The 15,424-nt window shown below is 43.1% G+C and overlaps 1 protein-coding gene across 3 annotated transcripts in view; it reads right to left on the minus strand.

The window, feature by feature from the left end:
- Positions 1-15,424, minus strand: part of ENTPD5 (ectonucleoside triphosphate diphosphohydrolase 5 (inactive)) — a 25,622-nt gene continuing 10,198 nt past the window's right edge. For all 3 annotated transcript variants that reach the window (XM_061998076.1, XM_061998075.1, XM_061998074.1), the window contains exons 6-14: positions 14,271-14,306; positions 13,355-13,443; positions 10,717-10,796; positions 8,933-8,994; positions 7,455-7,556; positions 5,442-5,582; positions 5,044-5,100; positions 3,396-3,511; positions 1-3,218 (exon numbers count right to left, since the gene is read on the minus strand). In XM_061998076.1, coding sequence (XP_061854060.1) covers positions 3,132-3,218; positions 3,396-3,511; positions 5,044-5,100; positions 5,442-5,582; positions 7,455-7,556; positions 8,933-8,994; positions 10,717-10,796; positions 13,355-13,443; positions 14,271-14,306 — 770 coding nt within the window. In that variant the 3' untranslated portion in view covers positions 1-3,131. The remainder of the gene's footprint in view (positions 3,219-3,395; positions 3,512-5,043; positions 5,101-5,441; positions 5,583-7,454; positions 7,557-8,932; positions 8,995-10,716; positions 10,797-13,354; positions 13,444-14,270; positions 14,307-15,424) is intronic.

Below are 15,424 nucleotides of genomic sequence, written 5' to 3' on the forward strand. Positions count from 1 at the left end.
TACTGTTAAAAAAGCTTTAATTACTAAAATAGATTTTCAAGATATTCTGTCTTAGGTTGCAAACACCAGCCTTTTGCATTAGACACTTGCAACATTAAGTGAGCACTGGCCAGGGCAGTATTTATATACAGGGTTCACCAGAATCAGGAATTAACATCAGAAAAAATGAAACATAAGTTTTGAACTGGAAGGCATTGCTTGTGCTTCTTCAGTCACTCATATTAGGCAGTTCCTTTTAGTGACACGCTAAAAGACATTACAAAGGATGAGATAAAGATCAGGGCTGCAAGTAGAACTCTTCTAAAAAGCTGCTTAGTCTTTAGTTAATAAATAATCTCATTGCACTAGGGTAAGTGCGAGGACTTGACTGGCTTCTCTTGATCCCCCACTCACCTTGAGTAAACAGCAGAGGGGCTCAATTCTGCAATTTCTTGCAAAAGAAACCTTTGAGGAGAGTTTTTAGTTCTTTCATGATGTGCAGGATCAGGCCCCAGATACAGAGCAGCAGTTTTGCTTGAGTCAATGAATTGTGTCACTGACAAAGGAAGGCCCTGAGCATTCAGATTTAATGCCACTTTGGTACTAGAAAGCAGCTGTTACACTTGAAAGCACCAGTTCTTGTGGTACCAGAGCCTGAGGCAAAGAATACAGAAAAGAAACTTCCTCTGCATGGTACCTGTCTTGTGCTGGACCATTCTCCCTTGAGGTAAAACTCAAACCCTTCAGTAGTCCTCAGGGCTCGCACTGATTCAGTTGACAGAGACGCCGCTGTTGCTTGTTCCTTAACAGGGAATGTCCCACCTTCCCTTCCTTTTCAAATACAGCCTCCCTGCTCACGGCTCTGAGCCCCGAGACCTACTAAGGGTTTGTCATAGCAGGCTCAGACTGAAATAAGAGTTTTGGATTATTAAATTAGTTATTTGTCAGGAGCAATGCAGCCTGGCCAGTAATCACTGCATCCTGCCTTGCCTGCTCTGAGAATACCTAGGTGAAGACAAGTGCTCACTGAAAACAAAACGTGTGTGTTTGCAGTCTCCTTGCTGTGCAAAGCATGCCAAGCTTTGCCAAACATGAGGAGGGGAATAAGAATAACCACTTCTTGGTTGAGAAGAGGCCAAAACTGCTTTCTTCACACTGAAACAGAAGCTTATCCTGAGTACAGTACATAAGTTTGGCGCCACATTGGGGAATTTCCCAACATGGATCTCAAACCAGACTGGGCAGGAGATGCTACAGGTAGGATGAGTACTTCATATGTCAAAACAACAGCCTGAATTTACAGCAAGGTGCCAGTGGTGGGGGAAAGTACAGGTAAGCTCCCTTCCGAACACCTGGACGCCTGCTGCTGACTGAGCTTGTTCAATCCAAAGCACACCCCGCACCGTGGCGCTGTAAAACCCGAGGTATGAGCTGAGATATGTAGCTTCAGCACCCACAGCCCAACTTACACTGCAAACTAGAGGAAATGAACTGATCTTCACAGTGAAGCAAATTTCTAAGTCTTGAGCCTGTCTGACAAGGTTAGTGAGGGCATGAATGTGCTACTTTGTCTTCTTGCTGGGAACTGCCAATTGTTTTCAAGTCCAGTTTGCAGAGAAGGCAGCATGACAACAGCCTTCCGGTTTATGGAAGTGAGAAAGGTGTGTCACAGCACATCATTGACTGCAACTGCCTGACAGTATGGTGTTCAGCCTCTTCACTGGCTGCAATGTTCCTAAAGCCTTGCTGTATATATATAAAATCCTTCCAGAGCAATGCAAGGCTGCAAATATCATGTTATGGCTCCAACTCCAGTATATTAAAGAGAGATGAAGTTTAAAACAAAAGGGACAAGGGATAAGAAAATAAAGCTACTTCTGGTCTTGTTTTCCTCGTTTCTGATGCTAATTCCACTCTCTCCCTATTTTGTCTATAAAACTACTGAAAAACCAACTTCTTTCACCACAGCTCTGCATTTGGAGAAGGTTCCCAACGTGAGCTCAGGAAAAGATGAGACCAAACTTTCAGATGGGAAACCACACCTTAGAGCTCACTGACAAAATGGGCTGTGGTGGTCTGACAGCTCGCTGGCCCAGCAGTGCTTATTTCCCTTGTGCTAGCACTCGACTTGACAAATGGTGAGCTGATTTAACTCAGGTTTGGTGTCATGAATTGCTTCATCGAAGAACCTGAGGAACACAGCAGCAGAGGAAAGGTGGCTGTGGGAGGGCCTTGCTGAGAGCAGAGGAGCAGAGTGGCTCTGGGCAGTCAGAGTGAGCTATCGTATCAGCCATTTCAGCTGACTGCACCCATCATGTCCTTGTGGGTGGGATGTGTCAGGCATTTCTTTTGGCAGTGCAGTTTTAACAGTTGGCACTGCTGCTTAGTTGTGCAGTACAACTGTGTTATAAGCACAAGCTAAAGGAGTCAGGTTGTCAGGTCTGGCTGCCAACAGTATAGCTGCACAGGCTCATGAAGGGCACCAAAAAGGAACACAGTCAAGCACACATTCTGCTTAGGAAACAACTGCTGTCTGAATAAAAGCTTGCTAAGTTACAACCTGTGTTTTACAGCCTTTCCCAAAACCATGCCAAAGTGTGCTTATAGCAGCTGCTTCTCAAAAACTTGCATCTTTGTGCAGTGCATAAGTTAAGCTAAGAGCTGAGTACTTAGAACCCTGGCAGCATCCAAAGTTGCTCACTTTTCTCTGAATGACTGTTGATGCCATCTGTAATTTCTGTATTTAACATCTCACTAGCAAACTTAAGTTATGTAGGTTTCAAAAGGAGGAGAGGAAGTCACGTGTCTGTCGTCTGCCACCACACGCCAGGAACTCAGTGCTTCTAGCAATGGGATGCCACACAAACGTGCTGGTGAAAGCTGGCTTTGGGCCCTGTGCAGCTACTCTGCTGGCGTTCAGGCCTGTGGACTTTCTGAAGGCAGCTTCTGGATCATTCATGGCAATCACAATTATAAATCATCTGCAGCAACTCTCATTATGCATGATGCCAATGCTGAGTGAAGGTCTGTTTTATAGCTTTGGTCCATGCTCTGCTTTGTGACCAGCTCCAGATGAATCTCCATGTACCTGGAGATTTCAATTTGCTTTCTCAGCCTTTTAGAGATGCTGAAGTCCAGAGGAATATCACAGTTCAATAGGTTAACCCCAAAGACTGCAGGAGGTGAAAGGTCGCACCCAAAGTCCAGCTTGTCTCTATGTTGTTCACTTTCTTCGTTAACTATGAAGGAAGAAAAAGCAGTTGCTTCCAACAGTTTGCCAGAGTTGTATGTTGCACAGATGACAGCAACAATGTGTTAACAACCCCGGGAAGGCTCAATAGATAATTAGCCACAAAAATTAACTAATGCACATTGATGGATACAGAAGCTAGCTTTGGGATTTAACTTCTTCTCACCTGTAAGAGTGTGTTGTCCCTAAATCCAAACCCTTCCTTTAGTAAAGCAGTGATGTAAGCAAGATCCATGCAGAGGAAAGGACTGGCTGAGTTGTACCTCTCCATGTTATCACAGACTGGAGAAGGAAGGCAAAAACAAAAACGGAGATCTCAGCAAAACCAGAGCTTTGGCCACATTGTACATTTGAACTGCCCTCAAGCCAAAGTCTACCGAAACAAGCCCCCCACTTCTATTAACAGGTACAGATGACACACGGTACATGCCACATAGCTGCTCTGTAACACTGGACAGTACTTCCAGTTTCTCTTACCTCCACTGAAAGTATATCTTTTATTACCACAACATAATCCACATGGCTCTTTTAAAATCTGAATGTATGCTCAATTGATAACTGGCAGGGAGGTCATACATTGCTCAGTCTGTCAGGAACATACCATCATTTGTTTTCCTTGTCTCCAAGGATGGCACCTTCTAGGATGGTGTCTTCCTTCATTTTTTTTTTCCATCCAAACATGCCCAAGGAGACAGAACCCAACTACTTAACTCCCTCGCTGCAGCTAAGTCCAGATTCCACAGCAAGGGTGACAGCGGGGAGTTGGACTAGATCTTTCAAGGTCCCTTCCAACCCTTAAGATTCTGTGATTCTGACTGGAAAATGGATTTACTCTCAGTCTCATCTTCTAGACCTACTGTTACTGCCCTGTTTTACAAGCATCAAGAGCAGAGATCACTTATTTTTAGAAAATGGTAAGCAGTAGCTTCTTGCTATTGAAATTAAAAAGAGAAGCATTCATTTAGGATCACAGAATTGATCTCCTAATGCTCTAAAGCTAAATAAATAGTTTGATGGTGTTAGATAACATCCTAGCTGCATCTTTGGAACTAAGCTCTCTCCATATCCAAGGGAAAGAAACCCAAACAACCACCAACCCTCACTCAAACTTTAGAGTCTAATTGTCCTATTCAGAACCATCTAAGTTTCTAAGGAGACTGTTTAACTGAAAGACCATTTAGGTTCTATTTTAGAAAAAAAGTCAGTCCTGAACTACGTAATTCAGCATCTTCTGGTGAAAAATACAGTTTACTTATTATCCTTAGGATGATCACAGCTCAGAGGTTTTGTCTTGCTCTTAGCCATCAGTAGCATGGCAAGGTGAGAGCTCTTTTTGCACCGAAGGAGGTACAAAACTAGAAGCAGCATTCAGGAAAAAAGGGGAGGGAAAGGAATGCAGCAGAGGCTGTCAGACTGAAACAACCTCTATTCTCTCCCTTCATTTTATTAGAGATTAAAAAGGATTTAAGGTGACAGAGAAGTCAGTGCTCTCCTAAACTTAGAGAATTGCAGGTTGACAGAAAGACCATACAGCAAATTCACTTTCTTTCATACTGCCATTTATGAATTAGCTCACTCCTGAGCACAACTGTGCAGCCATTGGCACTTTGTTTCCCCTCACTGCTCTATCATACTTTGTTCTGCAGCAGTTACACGTGTTGGCTAATAAAAGGTAACATGACACAGAAGGTATAAGTGGAATAAGGGTTAAGCAATTTTTTTTTTTACATCAAACTCACATTATGTACTGCCTACACATTCATATTTTTGTTATTGCTCATCCACACTAGTCTCCCAAGTCTCACGACAATTACCTTCTTTGGCTTTTCTTTCAAAATCTCTCACTTCCAAAATGCCTCCCTGTTCATAATCTGAAAAGGAAGAGGTGAGAAAACATTATCATAGACCTGAAAGCACTGGAGTTCTGTATGTAAGGTGGCCTTAGAGTGAGTGCAACTCAGTGATGCTGGGCTAGGACTGAGATCTACTGGTAACAGAAGGCAAAGCTGCAAGTATAAACAGAGCTCAGAGCACAAGTCTCATCTGCTGAACTGCACTGACAGATACACAGTCATTCCCTGAAGGCATTTTGTGTATTTCCTCTTACTCAACACCATTCCTTCTCCCTGCTCCCCACAGCTCCAGCCCCCAGGGTTACTCTACCTTCTGCTTGATATGTTCACACATAGTAGATTACTCCCAGCCAATTTACCAATTAGGTTGGTGTCAGCTGCTCGGTCATAGTAATAGGAGAAAGCATAGAAAGAACTTCCACGAATTTCATCTGGTTGGTGCAGTTTTCCTTTGACAACCTTGAGTACTTCCAGGTAGCAAGGCTTGAATCCCGTTTCTCCTGTCAGAAAAAACACAGGTGAGGTGAGTCAAGCAGGCATATCCACAAGATGGAAGAATCAGTAGCAATAGGATGAAAAAGGGAAGAAGCATCAGAAGAGGTGATAAGAGCTATGGTCTTAGATATACCATCTGCAATAGAGCATGGCACCTGCATGCAGTCAAGGACTCCAAATCATCAAGTAAAAAGGGTTAGGAAGGGATCATAGCAATATCTGAAAGGTATGCCATGCAGAGTCCTGTAGGTGCATGAAGAACTTTCTCCATCTCAGGAAAACCTCCCATTGTTATGTTCCGTGGTCACCAGAATCTCATTTACATTTGCTACTATCAGCTAGATAAAACCTTTCTTTCCTTCTCCAGCACACTAAGCTTATTAACCCACTCCACACACCAACTCTACAACTCTGCTCTCGCATTCCTCCCTGTTAGCAAAGCAAAGCAACCAGAGGGCTGTGTTCCACTCACAGGGGGCAGCGGCTCCACCTCCTGCATGCAGCATTAGGGATAGTATCTTAAGAAACAGTTCAACAAATGAGATACACTTTGGCCTACCAGTTATTGTAACCTAACTTAGCCACAGCTTTTGCACTTATATGGCTCAAAGCCATATAAAAAGCTCTCTTATTTGCACAAGAAACTCTTAACATTTCCTGTATGTTCTGGTTTAGCAAGGAGCAGCTTTTGGCTAAGTAACAGGGGGAGTGGGTTGCAGTGAAGACCCGGTAAAGAGTTTGCGGACCCTCCCCCGGCTCCTGGGTTCACACCCACCTCCGGCCCGGCTGGGCCAATCTGGCGCCTCTGCCATCACTATTTAGGGGACGGGAATTTGAAATGCGAGGCAGGAGGTGTAAGAGCGATACAAGATGGAGGCGGCCACACGGACCCTTCAGCCAGAGGAGGAAGGAAGGAGGAGCAGTAGACCGGAGACCCTTCTGCAAGCCGTGGCGAGAATACAAGCTGTGCCCCTGAAACCTGTGGAGATCCGTGGCAGGACTGAGAGCCACCAACAGCTCCATGTGAGTGAGCCCGGACGGGCGAGGGACTGTGTGGGGAGACAGCCATGGCCCAGGCCGTGCTGGAGAGCCTGCACGTCGCAGAGCAGCCCCACACGAGAGGCAGAGAGGAGCTGCAGCCTTTGGAATGGGTGCACGTCGGAGCAGCCCGTGCAGGGCTGCTGTGTGTGTGAGTTACCCCACGGACTCGCAGGGAGGACTGGTGTGGAGTTCACCCGTCCTGAGGAGGGACAGACGGCAGAAGCTACTGGGAGCAGACTGACTGAGACCTCCACTGCCTGCCCCCCCCGAACCGTTCGGGGGGGCCAAGGTAAAAACCCCGGGATCAGGGCTCTGAGCCCGGGAAGAGGGGAAGTGTGGCGGGAAGGTGTTCTTAAAAAGGCTGGTTGGACTTTCCATTGATGTATTACTCTGGGTTGTTTCATTTTGGTTATGTTTTGGGTTTTTGGGGGTATGTTTTAGTCGATGTTGCATTAAATTATTTTCTGTTTTCTTCCCCAAGCCGAGTGGCCTGGTCTGTTTTGTCCTGGACCTTAAGCGGCAATTAAGCTCTCCCTGCCCTTGAGCAATTCTCAGCCTCTTCGGTACTTGAGGCTAATCGTGGTCTTTGTTCCCTGATGGGCCTAAACCACGACACTGTAAGACAGCATTTGTAGTAAGAGATCACAGCCAGAGTGCAGAGAATACAGGCCAGCTTCTTATAGCTTCAGGGTTTCTTTGGCTCTGTCAAAAGTCCACATCTAACTGGAGAGGTATCCTTCATAACCCAAAGTACCTGATGGAGTATAGGCTGAGGAAACACTCAGATTTGGGAGACAGACTTATGTGGCCAGATGCAGCAAGTTTCCTTGGCTCACCTTCTTTGTTGCCACCATACCAGTACCTCACTCCTCCGAAGTGCCACTCTGCCTCCAGCTGCTTTGGCAGACAAGAACTGCGGAACATCTGTCCATCCACAACTGGAATGAAACCAGACAGGAGAGGCAGGAAGGATGGAATTTAACATTTAATGAAGTTACCAATCAATATGCAGAACGAGAGAAAAAAAAGGCTGAAAAGATTTTCATTAGGTCTTTAAGCAAAAGTATGGAAATATGATTTGCACAAAATGATTCATTAAGGACTAGTCTCAGTCTGGAAAAGTTCTGGTTTGTTCTGAAGCTGCAGAGCAGCTGGGCTTGTCATTTGTTAATGACAGATAAGTGGTTCAAGGATATCTGGATAATGGCTGTTCACAACAGAAAACAAAAAACAAGAGGTGTATCTGTGTGTTTATTACAACCCTTAACAAAGAGCAGATAACCAAGACAAACAAAGCAACTGAGCAAAGAAAACAAAAATTAAAACACTGACTAATGGCCACTACAGGATCAGATGAGTGTACCTTTGAAGGGTTCAGCCAGAAGTACTGTAACTGATAAGAAGAAAATAGAATCATTGTGGCCAGCACAGGTCTCCCAGGAAAAAAGCAAACTCAGAATGGCAGAGGGGGATTGTGGGACTGCAAAATTTTACTGGGACATAAAGAGGAAGGCTCAAAGGCAGAGAAAGAGGGAATTGAGGGATCAGGGAAGGACAAGTGCAGGAAAATGTAGGGGATGATAAAAGAAGGCAATCATAAGTAAAAAGGCAGCTGGTCAGTCTGCTCTTCAGGCTGAGCCTTGTGACCGGTCACTGCAGTCTGTCCTATCTTCTTCTTAAAATCCATCTAGCTGGCAAGAGAGAATCCAGAAGGTGAAAAGACCTCAGGCCCTGACCAGAGACTGGACAAAAGGCTCGAGGTCTGGGTGTGAAGACTGGAAAGGCTTAAGGCCTGTGTCAGACTGGAAAGACTCAGCAGCGTGAGTGTGCATTCAGGTTAGTAAGTGCCAGTGTGCAAGGTGCTCCTGGCCTTCAGGCTACATTAGTCAATGAATGCAACAGGAGATCTGGGGGAACAGAGCAGGCTAGGCAGATACTCGAGACACCTCTCAAGTAGGTTTGGTCTAATGAGCAAGGCTTAGGAAAAGGACCTGTTCACCCCGTTTGTGTTTCCATGGATGCTTGTAAAGCTGTGAGCCTGTGGCTGGCCATGTCTATAGGGTGTTTGTACGTTCCCATGTGTGCACTTCTGGAATTTGCATTCAATCTCACTGCTGGCTAAACCTGGAAACAGGGAAAAGCCCCTGTCTCCCAAGATAGCATCCAAACAAGCAGTACCCTGTTTCCAGGCAGATCTATGTCAGCAAAAACATAGAAAAGCATGAGACAGAGGAGATGGGAAATGGGTTGCTGACAAAAGACTAAGTCCAATCATCTCTTCAAAAATCTTTTATGTTTTATCATATGAACATACCTTCCATATTCAAAGCTCCAAGCGTTGCTAGTCTGGCAGCTTTTAGTCCCAACCCCAAATAGCTGCAAATAACCCAGATAGTACAGTTTTAATTCTTGCACAGCTAGTATGCTTCACCCATAGCCTCTTATGGAACGCTGAAACCAAATTTCCTTCCTCTGCTTTCCACAAGTCTCCCCTCTCTAAAACAGAGTTACCTTTGCTAGAACAATTCCAATTACCAAAAGAGTGTCATGTACCCAAAAACTACAAACAGTTGTAAAATGGGTAAATCTAAAACTACAGAAAGTGGTTAGAGCTAATGTGACAGTTCTATAAGACATTCACAAAAAGCAAAATGCACACTTAAAAACAGGGGAAAAGGATGTGAGGAGTGCATGGGGAAAACAATTGCCATTCTATAGCCATTCTTATCTCACACACATCAGACTGTCTGCTCTTAAGGCAGAACTAATAGGAGAAACTCATCTTTATTTGACTCCACAGATTACTGCTACACTCATTACAAGTTAGGATGTGGACAACATTTATGAGAATGCCATTACATTTTGCTGGCTTCAGAAACAAAGACAGATTAAAAATCTGTTGGCCTTTCATTCCCCTGCTCTGTGTTTGGCTACTTAACCCTTTAGTCATGTCAATACAAACATTTACATAATAAGCAGTTAAACTAGCCTCCATCTCCTTTTTTAGGAGATGATTTTTCAATCCCAATTAGTTTAAGTGATCTAATAGACTGTATTGGTGAATACAGCAATCAGGTACATCAGTAAATTTAAACAGCAGGAGAGGAAGACCATTAAACCAGTTTTGCAGTCAAGTAAGTATATTCTGTAACGGACTGAGAAGAGTCACCCCACTCCTCACCCCACTAATAATGGGCTGGCAGTAACTCTCTATTTTATATGGTCAAGTTCTCATGGGACTGTAAGTCATGTAGGTAAACTCTCTGGATTTCACTGCACACATCACACAAACTTGTCAGCTTAATGTGGTAAGCACAATTATATTATTCCAGGCCAATTATCTCCTCCAATTGGTTCAATAATCTGTTGTGCTCCATGGTATCTGCATGGTTGTTTCTGTCTTACAGTGGTCTAGATTTTACTTTTTGTCCAGTTGCTGTGAGATGTGCTATTTCAAACTAAAAATTATGAAGGAAATATTCTCAGGATGGTTATCTTTCCAAATCTCCAGACAGGTTTTGACTACTAGTACAATATACAGCTTTCTGCTTGGTGCAGAAGATCTGGCTTGGATCCAGTAATAAGAATTCTTCTCCTTAAATATAGTGACTGCTAATGCTTCCTCTTCATTTGACAGACTGTTTAATCACTGAATGGTAGGTGTTGGAAGGGACCATTAGAGATCATCTAGTTCAACCCCCCTGCAGAAGCAGGAGTTCCATGACATTGATTACCACTCTCTGGGTTCTGTTATTCAGTCATTAAATATATTTACTGTCATATGTATATTGGCATATTTTTACTTACTTATATTGGCATATATTTACTTACTTTTTTGTACATATATATATTTAATGTCATATATATATTCTGTCATTCAGGCAGTTTAATATTCCTTTGCAATGATATTCACCATGAACCTGCAACATTGCCAGTCAGCTAATGTCATGTTCCATTTGTTTCAAGCAGATAAGAAAGACAGTAAAAATGTCATGGTCCCAACTGCTGGTAAGGGAATGACATGGCCATTTGTGATTAGCTCAAGGACTGAGAAATACTGATTTCCCCAGCAAAGACAACAGCCTTTTTGTTCCTCACCTGTGGGTATAGAGCTTGTAGGTGCTGTTAAACATTTCAAATGAGGTAAGAAAATCCTCAGGGGTTTCTTTCAAAGTTTCCTAAAAGTTAAGTAAAAGAAGAAATCTTTTAGTTTCTATGATGCAATAAAGAATAAACAACTTGGATGTAATATCATAGATATATCCATAGGGTTTACTGCACAATAGTGCCCAGTGCTGTAATATCTGTAGCTATTAACACTGCTGTAACACAGGATACCTGACTTTTCCAGAGTATTTACAAGTTCCATATACAGTCCTCATCAAAATCAGCTGCACTAGAAATGCTACAAACTTTTGCAAGTCAGACTAAACACCTCAGCTCAGGAACTCAGACGAACTGAAAAAGCAAAGTACAGGCCATGTTTTCACAATGTTAAATGCCATGCTAATACTCAAGGAAAGCTTGTGACTACTAACTCCCAGGCTTAGGGCTGTTTTATCTCCTGGTTTAAGTGTTTTCCTTTAAATTAACCTCTTGTGTACAGAAGAAAAACGTGAATAGAGGAAAATCGGAGGTAATAAGACATCTTTGTCCCACTAGTACTCAGTTCCTACCTTCTTGGCAGACTTAACTCCTATATTCCTGTAAACCAGTTTAGAGCTCATTTACTGTTCCTTTGTTTCTAGTCCCCAAGACCTCAGTGCCACTTCCATCTTTTCTCATTCTCCCATCCGCTCTTGGCACTGTGCATTCACATGAGAAACTTAATTACTCTGGGCCAAGCAGCAGAATGTGAGGGAGGACTGAAGCTGCAGTCCCTGCAGCTACCCTTCAATCAACCAGATACAGCAAAAAAACAAACAGATCTGGAATTGTAGAGTCTTAGACAGGTGCCCAAGCGAAGCTGAAAGATCTGGCAGTGTTCAGCTTGAATTTCTCCTGAACAAAGACAAACTGAAATTTGGTTTGGGTGTCAGGGAGATTTTCATCAGGATGGCAGTCACATCCTTGACCCAGCACCCCCAGACCCTGCCATATTTTGAGTTCTGTTCCTAAACCTTGCATCACAAAAACTTTAAAAAGGGAGAGATCCTGAAAAAAACCCCAATTGTTTGGAGAAAACAACTGGCTTTTTTCATGCCTTACTTGCACAGAACCAGAATTCCTCACACCTCTCTCAAATGAGGTAGACACTGCACCAGACAGACAACTTCATAATGATTATGATTGGTTTTCAGTTGCTTATAATTTTGGTAATAATACCATTAAAAGCTTAACACCAGCTTAAAAAAAGCTCCATGCAGTCACCTATGTCCTATATTTGCTTGTAATCTGTAATCCATTAATGAATCTCTTATTATTACAGTACTTTGTTCAAAATGAACACAAGAGCAAACATGTGACAGCTTCAGATTGCAGGAAGGGGAAAAAAACTCCTCTGCAAATCAAAGGGGAAAATCTCTGCTAATTCCATTAGAGGGGGAAAAACTCCTCAGAAATATGATGAGCTACATAGTGCTTTTTTGTATGAACTTGACAATACAGACTAGAAGCAGACAGTGTACAAGCAGGCAACATGAACCTTGACTTCCACAGTGCCCTACAAATTCACACCGCTAGTCCTGGTCAGTAACAAAACCTCCAGGGCTTTTTCTGCAGGACTCCAAGGAGACATTTGAATCCTGAGCTGCAGTTCAGCTTACTTCACAGTTCTATTTAGTCTCCAAAACTCTGACATGCAACACCCTTTCCTGTTGGTCCAGTGCCTGCTTCAGCAGGTGTTATCAACACAAAGCAGAGGGCAAGCCCAGAGTGCTTCAGGCTCTGCCGAACAGGATAATGTTGCACACAATGTTTCAACATGAGACACCATTGCAGAACTAAAATATCCTGATATGCAAACCATGTCTTTTGTGGTTGCCCAACACCCTTTGAGAATCTCAATTTCTGTAAACAAAAAATATTAAATAAAAGACTCTGAATTTCAGACAGGGGGACAAAACCAGCTTCACAATGCCAACGTCCAGAACGCTGTAGTGCCCTTCCAATACCCATGTCATTTTCCCATGCAAATTACTGATTTGGGTTCCAGTTGAAATTGTTGCTAAAGAGCTATAGAATTCCCAACAAATCTAGAAGAGATGGACTGAGGGGCAGAGAGGATTCTCAAGAGAAATGAGAATGAGAACAGGGCTGACTGTGCATTATAAAAGATGTTTGCCCCATGAGACACTTCCCCTCCACCCTTCAAGATTTAGTAAGGCTCTGTTATCAGACTGGAATGGCAAAAAAAAACCCAACTAACTCAAATCAGACCCTACATTTCTTGTAATTTCTTGTAATATGCAAGAATACTCCCTGCAATGTTTGACATTTATTGAATACAAAATAATATCTGCATTAATGGGGCTTTCCCAGCCTGGGTCTAGAAAACAAAAGCTGTTTCTCTTTGGTTTTACTCATTTGCTTGCTTGCTTTTTATCCAGGCTCCTTTGTTTGCAAGGGCCTATCAGACAACTGTTGATGTCAAAAGGAACAGAAATACATGTTCTCTACACCACAGATGTTCTGCTTGTGCCAGCACTGACCAAATGCTATCAGCAAGCACAGCAGTGCTGAGGTCTTTCCACTGGTCCTGCAGTCCCAATATGGGCAATTTTAACCACCTCCTCACCTCCAATCGTGGCAGGAATGTAATTTGGGTTGAGGCTCCTCCCAGGTCCAGAGTCCCAACAGTATGCTGGTTCTGGCCAGACAGCTGCCCTGCAAACAACATCATGCTCAGAACAGCCCCAAGCACACAAATGCTGAAGTGGATACTGTGCATGCATGTTCAGGCAGCCATCAAGTTATGACATGACCACAGCAACACAAGAGAGCTGATCTGCCCTCCAAAGACGAAAAACATCACAGAGAAAAGGTAGGCAAACAGAAGGTATCACAAAAATACAGGACCTCCTTGACTCCAATTTCCCCTCCAAAGAGGCAAAAGCAGAAAAATCTCTAGGCATCCAGCAAAAGCTGAAAGTAAGAGACAAAAGAAAGTAATCTCCTGCAGAAGACAGGACCGTAAGGACGGGTACACAAACACTGTAACCACCATATAGCTGGTCAAGAGCAGGAGGAGAGGAAAGACAGTAAAGCAGAACCAGCTATTATAATTTCTCTTCACCCACAGCAGCTTTTTTTTTTTGCTTGCTCACGTTATCAAGTAGAGCACGGATTTTCTTTCTCTTCCCTAGAGCCAGCAGAACTAAAGCACCAGCCCATCTCCTGGTACAGCTTTCTAAAACCTCGTTTCCCATCTTCTAACAGATTCACAGCACCACTCCTCTATGTATGTTAGAGAAACCAGCCTGCCAGTGCCTCCCAGTCCTGAGTAAATCCTGGCACCAATTGGATTAAAATGCCTCCAGGGATGGCTCATCCTCTGAAACAGTCTGCCCAAGACAAAACACTGCTTTAGCACTGGTGCCACAGTGGAGAGGAAAAGCAGGACATGGCAACCAAGGCAGAGAAGTTTAGGGTGATCACCTCCACAGAAGAGACTCAAGTCCATATTTAGAGAGAAATTATACAGAATTAACTACCTGTCAAGAAGTTCACAGTGATCCAGGCTAAAATTCCTGCAAAAAGTGAAAAAAGGAAAAAAGAAAGTCACCCTTGAATACTTCCATAAGCTTCTGCCCACCCCTACCAGCCCTCATTACTAACTTGACATAATCACCCCATAAGTTTGTATTAATCTCTCAAGTGATATGATGCATTATTGAATGATTAAGATCTCATAAGCTGGGATAAGTAGAACATTTGTAATATTCATGCAACTACAGCATGCACAAACCACATCTATTATCCAAACAACACACAAAGAAGTAACAAGCTGACACAATGCACGTCTCCTTGGGCACTTCTCCCAACCCCCAACATTTCAGTTCCTAATCTGAAAACTGCATACACATTGCTGTGTGTTTTAATCCTGTGGTTTCTGTAGTTACACCACAGACACTGTGGTGACTAGTAAGACAGAAACAATTCCTCTGACTCCTGACACAGGCAAATGTCACAGCAGAAGAGGTGAGACTTTTCAATAACCCTTGGCAGACTGCGCTGTGCTCTGTTGTGCCTCATTGGTCCTGCTCCCTGTCAGTACAAGACTTCTCCCTGCTACACAATGCCCATTAATCCCAGTGACATATTATGCACTGCATCGTATTGCGTGGAATACCTGCAGACTTCATGTTACTTTGCCTTTTTTATTGGCCCACATGGGCAAATTTTGCTCTCTAATCTTCCTCCATTTATTAGTTGTTTAAGCACTGTGACAATTCTTTTTGCTTTCCCTGAACACCTTCCAAACTGGCAATATATCTGCCACAACGAGGTGTTCAGAACTGAATGTAATGTCACAAATGGCTCTCATCAGTCATCCATACAGAAGGGTTATTACCTGCCTGTTCTCCAATGTAGTATGTCTGCCTATATAGCCAAAAATGTTACAGTGGTCTTTTCTGCACTGCAAAATCATCACTCACTCCAGATTTACAACATAGTTCACTTTTTCCTGTGTTTACTTTCTTTGCAACTTTCCTAGCTGCATTTTTACAATTGGAATTTATTTCTTAACTTACTATTTTATTATGTATTTCATTAGTTATTTCTTTTAAGATTTCCAGTTCTCTTTCATTCTCCTATGATATTCCAAATGCTTCCAATCTTAACTCAAAAACAATGAGCTAATCAG

The sequence above is a fragment of the Colius striatus genome, chromosome 6 (assembly GCF_028858725.1).
Source record: "Colius striatus isolate bColStr4 chromosome 6, bColStr4.1.hap1, whole genome shotgun sequence".
In the NCBI taxonomy this organism is placed as follows: Eukaryota; Metazoa; Chordata; class Aves; order Coliiformes; family Coliidae; genus Colius; species Colius striatus.